At 44.8% G+C, this 17045-nt stretch overlaps 1 protein-coding gene across 1 annotated transcript; it reads right to left on the bottom strand.

Moving 5' to 3' along the window:
* Positions 1 to 26: 26 nt before the first annotated feature.
* Positions 27 to 13382, bottom strand: MPHOSPH6 (M-phase phosphoprotein 6). The gene is made up of 5 exons (XM_004584055.3): positions 13271 to 13382; positions 9697 to 9809; positions 4540 to 4630; positions 1087 to 1181; positions 27 to 688 (listed from the first exon to the last, which is right to left on the bottom strand). The coding sequence occupies exons 1-5, from the start codon at positions 13319 to 13321 to the stop codon at positions 556 to 558; spliced, it is 483 nt and encodes a 160-aa protein (XP_004584112.2). The 5' UTR covers positions 13322 to 13382; the 3' UTR covers positions 27 to 555.
* Between the last annotated feature and the right edge of the window lie 3663 nt (positions 13383 to 17045).

The raw sequence follows: 17045 nt of genomic DNA, 5'->3' as shown, positions 1-17045 counted from the left end.
TAAAATGATTCAATGAAAGAAAATACAAAATGTGAAAATAGGTATTTATTACACACCAAATTTTATATTAAATGCTTTAAACAAAACCCCTTCCACCATAAACTAACAATGACCTGGCAGCATACAAAATCTACAGGATGGAGAAGTTGTTTTCAATAATTTTACAAATAACAGATTGATTTTAAAATGTATGCATGAATTGACTGCACATGATTAATAACATAAAATATAAACATTGGTAGCAAAGTCTTTCAGTCAATTCAAGGGCAGGTACTGGAGAGCTACATTAAACAAACAATCTGAGGTTAAAAAAAATCCTCCAGGAAACCAGGACCTATGGATGTGGGAAGACCGAGGGTCAGGGACCTGCTCGTGAGGAACATCACTGAGAAAAGGATGTATAACATCCACTACACGTGTTTCAAAAACAGCATGTTTTCAAAAACATGACACATCTCTTCACCAATAAATACCGCAGTATTAATCACCATAGACACACCACCAGAAGAGTCCCAAAATGAGTTGCTCCCTGAGCTGTAACTTGAGGTGTCCACTTCAATCTTGGGGCTTCAGGAACATTTTTTTTGTTTTGATGGGCTTCATGTCTCCATTCTCATCTTCTTCATAATTGGCACGCTCTCTCTTCTTGGCAAACTTTTTTCCAATCGTTCCCACCAAGGTCTCATATCTGTTAAGGTGATGCACAGCACAAGCTTAATTTCAAGTAATGTAAGAGCAAGTCAAGCCTGGTGAAGAGTATCAAACTACATGCAATGAAAAGAGTAAGAAAAATAAAAACCACGATTAGAAAAAAATCTGCCTGAAAAACTTCTGATCTCTCTGAAAACTATATTTACTTTATTTCTGTTGCACAGTATCCTAAATAACCTGAGAAGCACATTTTAAAACAATGGGAAGCAGCAGGGCAAACGAGCCCTCAGCTGCCAGTCTGCACTGAGTGATTCCCACGGAACAGGGTGAGACTGGGCAGAGTACAGTCATCCTCCTGCTAGGTGTGTGTGGGATACGAGGGGAGTCCGTGAGTGTCAGGCACAGGTTATAAAGCTATTCCAGGAGAACCATTACCTTCTAGCCATTTCTTCATCTGATACATCAAGCTCCACTATTTCATCTTCAACTTCTTCTGCTGTGTTTTTGGCATTCATTTGAAGCATTAATTTCTGAAAAATACACCAATGATGTCCATCAGAACTACAAAAGGTTTGTCAAAGAAACTTGTGTCAGAAACAGGGGGATGAGTCAAAATTTAAAATACTTTATACCGTAACATTAGCAGAAACATTAAGACAAAGCACTATCAGACTAGCCTTGTTGTCAAAGAATTTAAACTGCATCAGAACACAACTCTCCCTAGTTAACTCATATCCAAAGTGTGCACACTTCTAATGTAATCCAATGAGGGAGGGAAGAAAAAACTAAACTTTCAGATTTCCTCTAAACCCCTCATCTTTGATTCAAAAACAGACACTATAGTCCAAAGTAGCTTTTTTCTTTTAAATTTATTTATTTTTGTTGGGAAGGCAGATCAGATTCACAGAGAGAAGCAACAGAAGCATCTAGAAGGAGAGACAAAGATCTTCTTTCTGCTGGTTTATTTCCCATGTGGCTGCAATGGCCAGAGCTGAGCCAATATAAAGCCAGGAGCTTCTTCTGGGTCTCCCATGTGGGTGCAGGGTCCCAAAGCTTTGGGTCATCCTCCACTGCTTTCTCAGGCCACAAGCAGGGAGCTGGATGGGAAGTGGAACAGCCAGGACATGAACTGGAACCTATATGGGATGCTGGCGCTTGTGAGGCAAGGATTTAGTCGTTAGGTCATTGTGCCAGGCCCCAAAGTAGTTTTAAATCCATATTCTGGTGGTGATGGTGGCAGGCAGGGCAGGGGACAAGAAAACTATCAGAATGAAGCACAGCAAGGCTGGTCCTGGTATCAAGCAGGCAACCTTAGCTTCATGTCCCACACTTCGGGGGTGGATTCTGTATCCCACATCATGTCCACGTATTACAAGTCCCTCCTGTACCTCTCGCATTAACCTTTTTGAGACAGTTATCTTCTGATGGATGCTTCCTTTTGTCAATATACTATACTTTCTTCATAGCAAGGGGAGGCTGAGAAAGGGAGGCAGATGAGAAACCAGACTCATGTTGTTTTTCCAACATGTATAGCACTGAAAATACAATGTTTTCAGGGTTTCAGAATCCAGTAAAGATCATTTTCCAGTAACCTCTCACATGCTGCCGCTCTCCTCCTTGCTACCAGGCACACTTTGGAGTACCTGCCCACCATCTTAGATCCTCCTTCTGTGGATACTGTACATCCATGTTTTCCCTCCACCACTCTCCTTTATTGCTAATCTAGAGCTTAAAGCAGGGAAAGCTGCTGCAGTTAGACCCCAAACTCATGAATCCCCGAAGACATAATTAGTGAAGCTGGGAGGGCAGAGACTCAATCCAGCATATTTCACAGAAGGCTCCATGCAGAATCCTAAGGTCACTGGGAGTGTGTCCCTGGAAAAGTAGTTTAGGTAGATGAAGTTGGTTATTCTACGAACCTAGGTTCTGAGTTGGGCCTAGTGTGCTCTCTGCTGGCTCACTAAGTCATCACCTTTTGTTTATGTGTTTTCTGTCATTGCCATCCTCGGGTTCACCAAAGGGGCCACTCAGTCTTAGATCGTAATCCTCCAAAACCATGAGCTAAAGTAAATCTTTCTTCCCAAGTAGCCTGTGTCAAATATTTAGATCTAATCATGGGAAGCTGAGTAATACATGGTGTATATTAAAAACAAACATGTAGGAGCCAGCTGTGGTTGTAGTGAATTAAGCAGTGGCCTGCAATACTGGCATTCCTTTGGGCACTGATTCGAGTAGCAGCTGCTCCACTGATTAAGCTCCTTGTTAACTGTCAAAGAAAGCAGAAGGGAATGGCCCAAGTACTTGGTCCCTTGAACTCATGCGTGAGAACAAGAAGCTCCTGGGTCTTGGTTTTGACCTGGTCCAGGCTTGGCCATTGTGGCCAACTGGGGAGTAAACCAGCACATGAAGACTTCTCTCTGTATGTCTTTAAGATAAACAAATAAGCAAATCTTGAATTAAATAAATAAAAACAAACGTATGCAATATCAACGTAATGTAAACTTACTTTCTATATCTTGATCATCATACATTGTCCTGCCTTCACTTGTCACCACACCCTACCCGCCACCTCCCCAAAGAAAAGAAAAAAAGAAAAGGAAGCTACAATCTTTAGATCAACTCTAGAACAGAGGCTGGCACAATGGTTTAACTGGCTAATTCTCTGTCTACCAAGTGCTGGCATCTCATGGGCACTGGTTCATGTCCTGGCTACTCCACTTCCAATCCAGCTCTCTGCTTCTTCTGGGCTGGGAAAGCAGCGGAGGGTGGCTTGGACCCTTGGGACCTTGTACCCATATGGGAGATCTGGAGGAAGCTTCTGGCTCTTGGTTTTGGATGTGCTCAACTTGGACTCACTCCCCATTTGGGGAGTGAATCAGAGGGTAGAAGATATTTCTGTCTTCCCTCCTCTTTGTAAATCTGCCCTTCCAATAAAAATAAATAAATCTTAAAAATAAAAGCAATGAACCAAAGCAAACAAAACAACGCAAAAATCCACACATCTAGAGCATAAACTATCATTTTCCACAGGAATCCTAGAGAAGTACTGTCTTCACAGGGATCTCTGACAATGCATGGACTCGTGTTTGTTTCCACCCTGGGTTGGAGGGGATATGTGTGCACTACTGGCCTTTATGGAGTGGATCACAGAAGCCAGGGATACTGTTAACAACCTCACAAGGCTAAGGGCAGCCGTACTATGAAAAAGGATCTGCTCCAAATGCCAATACTGCTAAGGAGAGAAATCTTGGCTTCAAGTCATGTTTACAAAACCCAAACTTTACATGACAAATGCCTATTTGGTGGGTCAAACATCCAATAAGATGGCTTTTAATATCTGAGCTACAGTTCAAAAAAATATTTGTTAAATAAAGGTCTGCTTTTCTCTACAAACCCGAGGCAAGAAAATTCAAATGAACAGTTCAGTTACAAAATGAATATTCACTTTTCATGCAAACTTTCCAAAGGATTTATTTAAAAGTCTATTTATGAGCTTGGATTAAAACCTGTCCATTAAAAAGTCAAATTATACAATTTTTAAGTAACATTTTTCCATTAGAAAAGATACATGTATAGATGTCAGAAAATAACTTCTCATAATAGCATCATATGAATAAAATTTCGACATTCCTGTAAGACTCCAGTTGAAATTCTAACACATTGGCACCATTAGGGACCATACACTGCCATATTAAATTATCTACTCAATTCTATCATAAAACTAGACTGCAATGCCTGCAATTTCTTTAAATAGCTATGGCAATATTTCAAAATTGTTATTTTCTATATAATGAGGAGAAATGGTACCTGGTGGGAAAAAATCTCAGCCCAATTATTACAAAAAAACTCAATGGAAAAATTTAAAGTTTAAGCAATTATATTTAATACCTCAACCTCAGGATTAAATCCTCTGAATGACATTCTTCCATAGAGAAGATCTTCACACAACAGGAAACTCTGCTCTTCTATTATGTAACTCCTAAACAGGAAAGTAGACCTTTATTAACAGTATCTTGACTTATAACAAAACACAGCAAACAAGGTCAAGACTTTGAATGAAAAATCAATGTTAAGGCTCTCAGCAGAATCAAACAAGAATACAAGATGCCACCTCACCTAGAGTTAGAGATAAAATCTGATTAATTTGGCCAGCAAAGCTGACAGGGCAGGAGAGCTGCAGGTAGGAAGCACAGCCTCCTTAAAACACTACATTTATTTTCTATAAATAGTTACACAATGTAAAGATGTAAAGCATTTATAATCAACTTGCATCTCCTAAAGCCAAAGCAAAACATCTGTTTGACATTTACTGTGGCACCTCCCAAACTTCGTTCTAATTAACATTCATGTGTGGCAGTGGGAAATCAGGCCTGGGCACCCTTACCAGACTGCACTTGTTGGAATGCTTAGTTATGGACCCCGAACACTGACCCTGCCTGAATGATGCAGAAAAGAAATTCAAGTTGAGGATATTGTGAAATCTGGAGTACAACTGGAAACTAGGCAGGTGACTGAAACAAAAGTAACTCCACGCTTACTATCACCCGGCTTGGTGGTTGGAGCAGCCACTGCCGCCCTGTACACATGGGTCACCTGCAACAGAAGATATTTTCTTGACTCACAGTTCATGATCCCAAATCTGAAGTCAGCCTATCTGTCTGTGGTCTGCTACAAGCTACAAGCACACATCTGGCCTCCTTTAAGGACCCTTTGGTAAGGAGCCTTTTCTGCTACTTACCAACATTCACTCAGTTGGCAAACACTTCTAAACACAACCGTGTATAGACGCTGTTCTAGAGCAGCCAGACCAAGACACTCTCTGCTCTCTCAGACTCCCGAGGCAGTCCAGGACTAGAAGCAGGCAGACGAGCTCCATCCCACAGCTCCTTGTCAACACATATATACTCAAGCAAAGAGGATGGAAGTCTATGGTAAGATTCAGGTTTTGCTGGGTCCGGCACGATAGCGTAGTGGTTAAAGTTCTCACCTTGAACACGCTGGCATCCCACATGGGAGTCGGTTCTAATCCTGGCAGCCCTGCTTCCCATCCAGCTCCCTACTTGTGGCCTGGGAAAGCAGTCAAGGACGGCCCAAATCTTTGGACCCTGCACCCGCGTGGGAGACCTGGAAGTGCTCCTGGCTCCTGGCTTCAGATTGGCTCAGCTCCAGCCGTTGCGGCCACTTGGGGAGTGAACCATCGGAAGGAACGTCTTCCTCTCTGTTTCTCCTCCTCTATGTATATCCGCCTTTCCAATAAAAATAAATAAATCTTTTTTTTTTTAAAAGATTTATTTTATTTTATTACAAAGTCAGATATACTGAGAGGAGGAGAGACAGAGAGGAAGTGGAGCTGCCGGGATTAGAACCAGCGGCCATATGTGATCAAGGCGAGGACCTTAGCCACTAGGCCACACTGCTGAGCCCAAAATAAATCTTTAAAAAAAAATTCTGCTGACACAAACAAGTACAGACTGCACAAAGTGTACTTCTATGTAAAGCTAAAAATGTGCGACAAAACCAATCACTAGGGAGAAATGGAGCAGCACTTGCCTCAGGCGGGGTGAGAATGGAAATGGGAATGGATATCTTTGTCATGACACATTCCCCTATTTGTCAGGGGTGTGGCTTACAAAAAATGTATGCACTATAAAAACATACAACTATTTACTCAACTGTATTGTGCTGATTAAAAACACTGCCTCTTCAATCCTCTCCTCCTTGGCAGTTTAAGAGTAGAGGAGAAGGGCTTTGTTGTAAAGAGTGGTTTGGTTGGTTCTCTTGGATGGGGCTACATTTGAGCAAACAGAAAGCAATGAGCACACAAAACACAGTGATTTGTCATGAAGAACACCTGGGGGACCATGATCCGGGCAGCCTGAGACACAAGGGGGCCTCTGCAGCTGAAAGGCAAGGACAGCCACATGACCAAAAAATTATTTCCACAGTAACAGTAAGATGCTTACTCTTTCACTGTGTTGACATTTGCGGAATGCAAAATTAGGTAGTAGTAGACTTAAATCTTCATATAAATTAGAACAGTGAAAAAACAACAACTAAAAACAAATTAGAACAGTGGTTAATATCAGACTACTAGTATTCTTATTCTTCACTATCAGCTCTGAGATCAAAACAGAAAAAAAGCAGCTTCATATAGATATTACTGATGAAATAGTAAAAACTAATCTCAGTCCTTGATTATTTAAAAAAAAAAAAAGGTTATAATCAAAACACCAAAATTGGATTCTCTGGAAACAGACGGGGATGGCAGACCCGGCAGAGGGAGATGTGAACCTGCAATGTGGCAACCCCAAGGCTGTAGCCACCTACAAGGAGCTCTGAGCTAGGAAATTTCCTCAGCTGTTTCAAGTGCAGGTCAAGCTTCACAGTTGAGTCACTACCTGTGGCCCCTGTCAGGAGGTGTTAACAGGAAAAAAGCAAGTAGTCACAAATGAATTGCAGTCTGATTTGCCTGTGTTTTTGCTTTTTTTTTTTTTTGCAGACAGAAAAGTTCATTGGCTAAAGGATCAGCGGAGCGGGCAGCGAAAGCGGAAGCACTCCTGAGAAAGCCGGAGGTCAAGGTGGGGTGCCTCACGAAAGGATAGGGAAAAGACATCCTTGCCTGATACTTTAAAACAATCTGCTCCACTGATTCAATCACTCCTGCTTGGGAAGTCTGCATTCCACATGTCCACTTCAGTGTCTGGGTTGGAGTTCTGGCTCTGTTCAGTCCAGTTTCTGTCAATTTGCACTCTGTGAAGCAGCAGATAATGAATGGCTCAAGTAGTTGAGTACCTGCTACTCACGTGGGAGATTCGAATTGAATTCCCGGTTCCTGACTTCAGGTTGGCCTACCCAGGATGCAACAGGCATCTGTGGAGTGAGCCAGTGGATGGAAGGTCTCTGTCTCTCTGCCACCAAACGAAAAGAAACCTCTAGACTTGGGAACACATACTTGTACATATGAAGCGTCCAATTTTAGGTGGCACTAACCCTTTGAAACAGTTCAGATACCACAAGGAAGCAAAGATTCACAAGCATAAATCACAGAGGAATGGGTGAGCTCCATATACTGGAACACAGCCACATATCATATAATGCTTCAGCTGATACACTGCATATAGTGACCCCATAAGATTATACTGCTGAGTGACACTGTGGACTTTTTAATCTGCGTAAGTATACTCTATAACATACACATGGCCAAATGGCCTTAACGATGCATTTCTTAGAACGCATTCCATTGTTAAGTGACACACGACTCTATTACTGCCAACATTTATTATGCTTTATGCCTGGCACTGTGTGACTGCTTTACATGCATTATTTCATTTGCTTTCCATAATGTATGTGACGGTTGCTATTACGCCCAATATAAAAAATGACAAAAGACAAGTTAAGCAATTCATCCAAGGTGACAAGCAAGTGGCAGAACAGGGCATCAAACCCAGGTCTGCCTGACTACAGTCCAATTTCACTCCACTGTTTACCTTCCTATTTGGGGAGTTAAACACACCAACACATACATACACTAGAGACAGATGACCCATTTGCTTTTGCAAGTCTACTTCCAATGGGCTACCCCGGTCTAAGCCTGGGAAGATGACTTGCAGGTAGTACACTGATTGGCTCCTCTGCCTTCGGGTTCCTGGCTCCCTTCCTGTAGATTAACTACCTGGGGCTGGCTCTGTCCTCGGGAGAGGGCAGTAACTCTCGCAAGACGCCCCTTCCACAGTTGGTCTTCAGAGTCAGTAACCACTCCCTCTCCTTGACCCTCTAGGCCTGAAATGACTCGCACTAGGCACTCGTTGTTCCTTGGGGTGCTCCTACCTGACAACACCTTGTTAGGCTGTTAGTTTTCCTTACCTTTTCCTGACAACATTTTCAACTAACATACACACCTATACACAAACATGATGGTGACGGTTGGCAAGAAGTTATTATTTGCTTTTCCAAGAAAGGACTCTGGAGGTAATTTTTCTAGGAAGAATATGCTGGGTTGTTGGCTAACAGTCCTGACCTTCAACAGACACTTGGAATACTTCTGAGTTTTGGACGGGCACAAAATTATAGTTCCATAATAGTAATGATCCCTTGCTGCTCAGTGACCCTCAATCCATAATACCTCTGGTATGCTACTCTTCCTCCTTGCCAACATTCGCTTTTCTGAAAAGTAGAGAAAAACAAGCAACTTCCTTGATCCCTACTGGTGAGATCTGTTTTCCATCTTTGGAGAAGGATATGTAACCTTCCAAAAAAGGTCCACAGAAGATCAGCCAAACGAACGAGGGAATGTAACATGTGAAAACAGAAGCCAAACTAGCAGGTACAGAGAGGACAGAGAATTATGCCTAAGGATAACAGGAAGCATCCTGTCATTTGACGAAAACTGAAAACACCGTTTCCCCATAGCAGAGTTAAGTAAGGTAAGAACAATACCAAAGATACAAGTGAAATAGTTTTCAGAAGTTAAATGAATTAACAGTTGAAGCAGGCACCAGCAAGGTTTGGAGGTGGAAGAGACAGTTGGGCGTTACCCCAGCCTCAGCTCTGAGCAGCTGGGTGATGGAGCAAGTCACACTCCTCAGGTTCACTTCCTCTGGAAAACCACAGGGTTGCTTGATGGGCAGGCATGAGGCCTGCTATCAGAATTCAATCACCAAGGGCCAAGTATGTGTTAGCTAAGATGAGTGGCATTAAAACTACTTAGAGTTAACAAAGAACAAAACATTCCCAACCAGTTTCAAGATGTTCAGCCTGGTACGTTCTCACTTAAGTAAACCTGGAAGACTGAAGCACACACCTAACCTCTGTGCAAGAACAGAACAGTCTAGCTTCTAATGAAAGCACCCCTGTTAGCAGGCATACGGGCTAGATTTCTCTGTTCAATATAAATAACGGCTGTGGCTCAGTAAAAATGCCATGAGGCTGACTGCAGAAACTGAAAACAAACTCTCCGTGGGGCTTTCTGTCACTGGAGTGCTGTGTCAAGTGCCAAAGATTTCCCTCTGAATGTCCCAAGCATCTTTAGTGGCCTAACAAACCTACTCTTTCTCTTTCAGCTCTGGCAAATCCAAGTACCAGTGTTCTTCACTAATGATTTTCTTTTCTTCCTCTTCAAGTTGTTTCTTGGTTTCCAAGTCCAATCCTCTTTGCATGAACTGTTACAACAAAACAAAATCAGTGTAAGCACTCTCATTCATCTTATATTATTGCTATTTAGGCTGTACCTGGTATACAGAAAGAGCTCAATAATGGTTTTCTGGATGTGAATGAGTCTGTGTTTGTCTTATTTTCCAGGTACTCTTTCATGGATGGTTTTCTTCATAATGCAAAGGTCTCATTTTATCACTCATATCCTTAGTGGTAAAATTCATCAACCCTGGGCCCGGCACAGTAGCCTGGTGGCAAAAGTCCTCACCTGGTATGCACAGGGATCCCATACATGTGCCAGTTCGTGTCCCGGCAGCCCTGCTTCTAATCCAGCTCCCTGCTTGTGGCCCAAAGCCTTGGGACCCTGCACTTGTGTGAGAGACCTGGAAAAAGCTCCTGGCTCTGGATTGGCTCTGCTTTGGCCCTTGCAGCCACTTGGGGAGTGAATCAGTGGACGGATGATCTCCCTGTCTCTTTTCTGTATATTTGCCTTTCCAAGAAAAATGAATCTTCAACCCACAGCACCAGCATCCCATATGGGTGCTGGTTTCAGTCACGGGTGCCGTTCCCAATCCAGCTCCCTGCTGGTGTGCCTGGAGAAGCAACAGCAGATGGCCCGAGTCCCTGGAAGCTGCCATCCACATGGGGGACCTGGAGGACGCTCCTGCCCCTGGCTCTGGTTGATGTGGCCTCTTGGGAGTGAACCAGCAATATCTTTCTGTCCCTCCTTCTCCCTCTGTAACTCTGTTTTCAAATAAATAATCCCCTCACCTACATTTCCAAAAAACAAAACTCACCAATTCTGATCAACCGATTTTTTTTATCTCCCCATTCTAATCAAGAAGTAGGGTTTTATTTCGACACATACACAAACATGCACCCATTCTGTATATTTGGAAAGAACACCCTGTGAATATGACTGCAGCATCTCAGATGATACTCTAAAGCTGTTAATTTAGAAACCACTCAGAGCCCAGGACCCATAGCAAGCTGGATGTCTGTGTTGTAAATAAAGTTTTCTGTAACATATCCATTCTCATTTGGCTTGGCTTACATGTATGTAAAATACCTGCTATCTGATCCCTCAGGGAAAAAGTTCACCAAGTCCTGTTCTAAGAGTCCATAGTGTTAAAATCACAGATAAGACCCTCACTACAATCACTGGGTAATACTAGTGACTATCCTTTCACATGCTTTTTCTTTTTTTTTTTTTAATTTATTTATTTTTATTACAAAGTCAGATGTACAGAGAGGAGAGACAGAGAGGAAGATCTTCCATCCGATGATTCACTCCCCAAGTGAGCGCAATGGCCAGTGCTGCGCCCATCCGAAGCCGGGAACCAGGAACCTCCTCCGGGTCTCCCACATGGGTGCAGGGTCCCAAAGCTTTGGGCCGTCCTCAACTGCTTTCCCAGGCCACAAGCAGGGAGCTGGATGGGAAGTGGAGCTGCCGGGATTAGAACTGGCGCCCATATGGGATCCCGGGGCGTTCAAGGCGAGGACTTTAGCCGCTAGGCCACTGTGCCGGGCCCTCCACATGCTTTTTCTACCTCCCATCATGATCCTCTCCTCTCAAAGTTAACCTAGTCAGAAGAGTTTACGAATACCAAAAACAAGTGAGTCAGGATAACACTCAAAGCTATCACACATGACCTCTACCTTACTGCAGCGGATCAGTCATGCAGGTTCTAAGGACATCCTAAGCTCAGCTGTTCCACGTCTCCACACTGGACACTCCCCTCCATCAGTATTTTCAGTGTCTCCTGCTGTTCCTCCAAAGAGCTCTTTCTAACCAGTGACCAAAGCTGCTAACTCAGAGAATGTGGTAATGTTTTCGCCCGCCCCCCACCTTTGTTTGCTTGGGCCAGCTGGGTCTTCCTCTTCCCTTCTGCTCGGGTGACAGCAGACATCTGTTTAAAGCTGATTTCTCCCTTGACTGCATGCAGAGTCAGAGCTTCACAGAGCCCTGGAAGACATCCACCAGTACTTCCTCACTTGGCCTACCCCAAGAACTGAATTTCCATTTAGTTTCATGCTACAGTCCATCTCTCTGAAATTGATGACTGCAAACGATCAACCAAACGAAAACCCTGTTCAGCAAAGATTCAGAGACAAGTTTGAGAGAAGTTTGACTGTAAGTTACACAATAATGTGACCCTCTTCCACACACCAGTTACATCCTATATCAACTCTGTCAAACCTTGCACATGTACACCTTACTATCCAGTCTTTCAAAACCTTATTTACACTGTGTTTTTCTTGGACATTCTTTCTAAATATTTAACAGCCTGCATTTCTCCATAAACAGTGACAGGCAGTACAGAATAGTATTTACGAGTGGGGGTTCAGGACCGGATTGCCCAAGTGCAAGTTACTGTGTAACTTTGGATAAGTTACCTACTTCCATTTTGGTGACCGCAGCTGTACAAGGGGGGGATGATGACTGTAGCCACCTCAGAAATGTATCATGTGCATGACACAGATAATTAAATGCAAAACTCACAAAGTCCAGCTGGCAAGGGACAGGGACTATAAATGTTTGTTATTACTTCGGTTTTAAAGCTCTACAAATTTCCATGCAGCTGGCAGTTCTTGGGTTTCTTTTATGGACTGCTGACTTATTGCCTATGAAATTAATAGTTAAAATGATTCCATTTCAAGTCTAAAAAAGGTTCAATTTCAAATCCAAAAACCAAGTTGCACTGGAGAGATATCATCCATTTTTTTTTTCAACTCAAAATACAACTGTCTCCATTCCCAACTCTACTGGGATCCTCACTCAGCTCACCACAACTTCCCCCTGGACTTTCTGACTCCAGCTCAGCCCCCTCCCGCCTTGCCTCACTTTTCTTCCACCAATATATCCTCCACAGGACAAAGGTAGCTTGAAAAGCTAACAACTTATGATCCTGTGTTTCAAGCTAAACAGCTTCCCAATGCTTGTAAGACACAAGGGGGAAAAATTCTTAACCTAGCCTACAACTCCCCACGTGTTGTGTCTCCTGTGTCTCCTTCCAGCCCCACTTCTTGCTACCGGCTTTCTAGGCTCTTTTGACCGGACACGTTCTTTGGGTTCTTTCTGGTCTCTCAGACTTCTCACTTTCTCCTCAGTTCAGGACGCCAAGCCTCCCCAATTCCTAGACAGACCCCTCAGTCAGCAGAGCCACTTCCGGAGAGAAGCCTTCGACACTCAGCGCTCCCACAAACTGCACCTAAGAACGCCATGAGCTTATAGCCTGCTTTTCGGGAGTGGACGCTCCCGCCTGCCCGCGGGCTTCAGGAGCGAGCCTGGTAATGCTTGGCTTCCAGTGCCCAGCGTCGGGCAGGCGCTAAGGGAATGAATGAATCTAAGCGTCAAGGCCGCCCGGAACCTTTCTGGCGCTCTCGGTACGCCCGCCGTCGGCCCTCAACAGGTGTAGAGGACCCGCGTGCCCTGCTCCCCAGCCCGGCCACCCCAGTATCTCCGCACCTTCATGCGCAGCAAGTTCTTGGACAACTTGGTTTTGCGTTCGGCCGCCATGTTGGTTCCTGCTCCAGGCCGCGCGTGCGCGCCGCCGCCTGTGCGTGGCGTCGTCTTACGTAGCGCGCTCGCGCGCGTCGCTCCGCCCCCGCTTCGCGTGCAGCCCCTCCTCCCGGGCTCAGGCGAGGCGCGCGCGCTTTCTCCTCAGAGAGGGTTTTGCTGAGTCAACAGCTCTCGGTAAGGCGGCGGTCCGACGACGAGGAGCCGGGAGCGGCTCGTCACCAGTGGGAGGACCCTAGAGAGGCCGAAAGCGGAGGAGGCCCGGCCGTGGGGTGGACGTGGCCGGCGCTGGCCTGCCTCAGGGTTGGGCGTCGTGCCCCGCGCGCCTCACAGGCTCGCTTGTCTGTGGGGACTTTGGCTTGGCTTCAGAGCTGTCGTCCACCTTGGCCGTGTTTTTCACGCTGTGAACGGCCTTGGGGAGCCTCCTGGGTACCTGTAACAATTCATTTTTTATTCACAAAAATTCTGTGAGGCGAGAGTCCCCATATCAGGTCGGGTCGTAAAGTGAGAAGATGTAAATGAACTCCGGAGCCCTGAACTACAAATGCAGTGGAGACTGTGCTGAGTTCACCTCAGGCAGGCCTGTGTGCCTCCACAGTCGCTGTGTGGGTAGGAACATGGCAACCAATCCCAAGGGGGGTGGAGAGACGGACAGTAGATGTCAAAGACACACTTGCGTTCCACGACATCTAAGGCCTTGAAACAGGAGACTTTTTTTTCATTTTTTTATTAGATTTTTGACAATTTTTACATAGTTAGGGTAAAAAGGTTCAAGGGCTATAGGGAAGTGGGTAAGACTATTTTCGTATTGTTTCCTTCTTGTATCTGAGGTAAAGGGGGATATTGAGGGAGAAGCCTCACCCAGTTTCCCATCCACCCCAGGTCCCGGATGTGGGGCATGCTCTGAGATCCTTGCTCAAGTGGTTTTGATAGTTCACCAGTTATGACTCGCTGCCAATCCTGTCACTCCAAGCACGATGAGGTCGCTGAAGAATCCACTGATTGACATAGTCCATCAGAGTCTCCATTTGCCCAGTGTTTCGCTGCCAACATATAGCTGAGGTGGTTGATTGACTTGTTCTGTCTTCTGTCTTTTCTTAGTTAGGATTCTGAGTCCGGCGTTTTGATTGGGGAGCTGCCCAAAGAAACTTTGTCTGAGGTGTTCCCAGACCAGAGTCTTGTATGTTCTAGTAAGCCCAGGGCCCGGCGCAGTCCATCACCCCAATCAGTGGTGGTTGCAATTGCTGGGTTGGTTCTGTTTTCAACCCCGACTTCCACTTGAACCAGCGGGTGTTGCAGTCCAGCCTGGTTCTGCCCAGCACATACTTGGCCCTCACATAAACCAGTGGGAGCTGCAGCCTGGCCGGGGCAACCCACAATAACCCCCACCAGGCCCGCCCCATGCCCTGGTTGCTGTGCTTGCCAGTATGTACAGCAGACTAGTCCAGTCTGTCCCACATCCCATTCGGCTCTTGTACATGTCAATGGATATTAAAGCTTAAGTTCTATCTAACCAGCTGAACTATCCAGCCCTCACGGATGTTGTTGAGTGCCTCTCTGTCTAGCCACCCCAGCCCCTGTCCTAGTTTTCGTGCCCTCCCGTGGGAGTGGTAACCCAAGAGGGAGGAGCCCACTATTTCCCTCCCAGGTCTCTCCCACTCCCGGATTATGTACTCTCCAGGTGGTTCTGTGGTTTGACTTGACAGAATTAGTCCCCAGTGCCAGTTTCTGCCAGCTGATGCTGTGGCTAAGCCCAAACAACCCTCACCCACTCTAATTTTGTTTGCATCAGTAGGAGTAATCAGCCCAGCCTGGCTTTTCCCTGATCTAGTCCACATGAGGCGCACAGGTGTTGTAGTCCTGCTTAGTCTGGTCCGACCCCATCCCAGCTCACGCTCTCCAGTGGGAGTAGTTGTCCAGCAAGGGAACCCCCCCACCACATTCCCCCTGCCGGCTCCGCCCCCTCCCTTCCTGGTTCTCACAGGTGCTGGTTGGGCATTGCAGTCACATCCGGTACAGGCAACCTCACCTTGGCATTCCGTATTGTGCACTGTTTTTTGTCGCGACCGAACCTGGCTCGACCCATACTCTGTTCTGGTGCTTGAATTTGCCAGTGGAAGACATGAACTGATTCAACCTGGTCTGCCCCCGACCCATGCCAAATGTATACCAGTGGGAAACTTTCCATGGGAAACAGGAGAATCTCAATGCTCCTCGATGTGCCACCCAGAGATGGCCTTTCCTTTCCTCTCATTCTCAGGTCCCACACTTTGGGGAACACCCGGCCAAATAGAATTCCATCTGAAAACAGTACCTGGGAAATTCCTGAACTGAATGCCTCACCTGTACTTTATTTAGTACTTGGAGTTAGTGTGATATAGTTAGGAACACTGAGACCAAGAGAGAAAGGGCTTGCTGGAGTTTGCCCAGTGAGTAAAACAGTGCAGCTGAAATTCAAAAAGCGTTTTAGATATTGAAGGTGAAGGCCCTGAAGGTTTTATTCTTTTAATGGAGTATGTGAAGTTACAGTATGTACAATGGTTACAGGAACTTTCGCTCATCCACAGTACACTGAGATACTAGTATGTGTTAATGCATAAAAAAATACTTGAATTCCTTTCCTGGAACTCACAGTCCGGAAATAAGTAAGGGATGAGTACCGTGAACGAAAGTGTATAGTGATCTGATAGAGTGACTTTTAGGTCTACTTCAAATAAGGTAGTCTGAAATGACCTTTATCAGATGACATTGTTAACACTTGAAAATTGAGAAAAATAAGTTTTATGAAGAGTTAATGTGCTAAGAAGAGTGAACAGCGATTGTGAAGGTTCTTAAAATGAGAAAAAGACGAAGATAGTTGACCAAGTAGGAAGACTAGACTTAACATGACATAGGTTGGCTTCTTGTGTTGAAAGTCCTAATTCTGAGTACCTCAAGCAGTGACTGGGAGGTAGGGCCTTTTAAAAGTGACCAAGTTAAAAATGCAGCAATTAGAGTGGGTCCTAATGCAGTATGACTAGTTTCTTTACAGAAAGAAATTGTTATCTACAGATACCAGTTATGTGTGTACATAAGGAAGGGACTTCCACAGGACAAAGAAATAGACTTTATAAGAAACCAAACTTAGCAAACCTTGTTACTAAATGTCTGGCTTGAAGAAGTGTGAGATAAGACGTTTCTGTTTGAGCCATTCAGCCTGTTGTTGATAGCCCTTGCAAATATACCACATAGTTAAGTACAGTCGTTAGAAGAATCACCCCGTAAGAAAACTATGAAGTACTTCAGAAGTTACAGCAAAAATACTTAAATCAGGGGTCAGCATAGTGGCTCCACAGACTAATCCTGTAGAGGCCTGCCTGCAAGCGTTGACATCCCATATGGGTGTCAGTTTGCATCCCCGCTGCTCCATTTCCCTTCCAGTTTGCTGCTTGTGACCTCAGAAAGCATTTGAGGATGCCCCAAAGCCTCGGGACCCTGCACCTAGGTGGGGGACTCAGAAGAAGCTCCTGGCTCCTGGCTCCTGGCTTTGGATTTACTTGGGGAGTGAACCAGTAGATGGAAGGTCTTTCTCTCCATCTCTCTTTCTCTCTATAAATCTGACTTTGCAATAAAAATAAAAATAAATCTTAAAACAACAGCAATGAAACCTGTTCAGGCCTGGAAACCAGGACTTTCTTATGAATGTGACATTTAAACTGAAAGCCAAAAGAAGGAAATTAGTCTT

The sequence above is a fragment of the Ochotona princeps genome, chromosome 16 (genome assembly GCF_030435755.1).
Source record: "Ochotona princeps isolate mOchPri1 chromosome 16, mOchPri1.hap1, whole genome shotgun sequence".
Classification (NCBI taxonomy): domain Eukaryota; kingdom Metazoa; phylum Chordata; class Mammalia; order Lagomorpha; family Ochotonidae; genus Ochotona; species Ochotona princeps.
The sequence above is the reverse complement of the archived record's forward strand: the minus strand, read 5'-3'. Positions and strand labels throughout refer to the sequence as shown.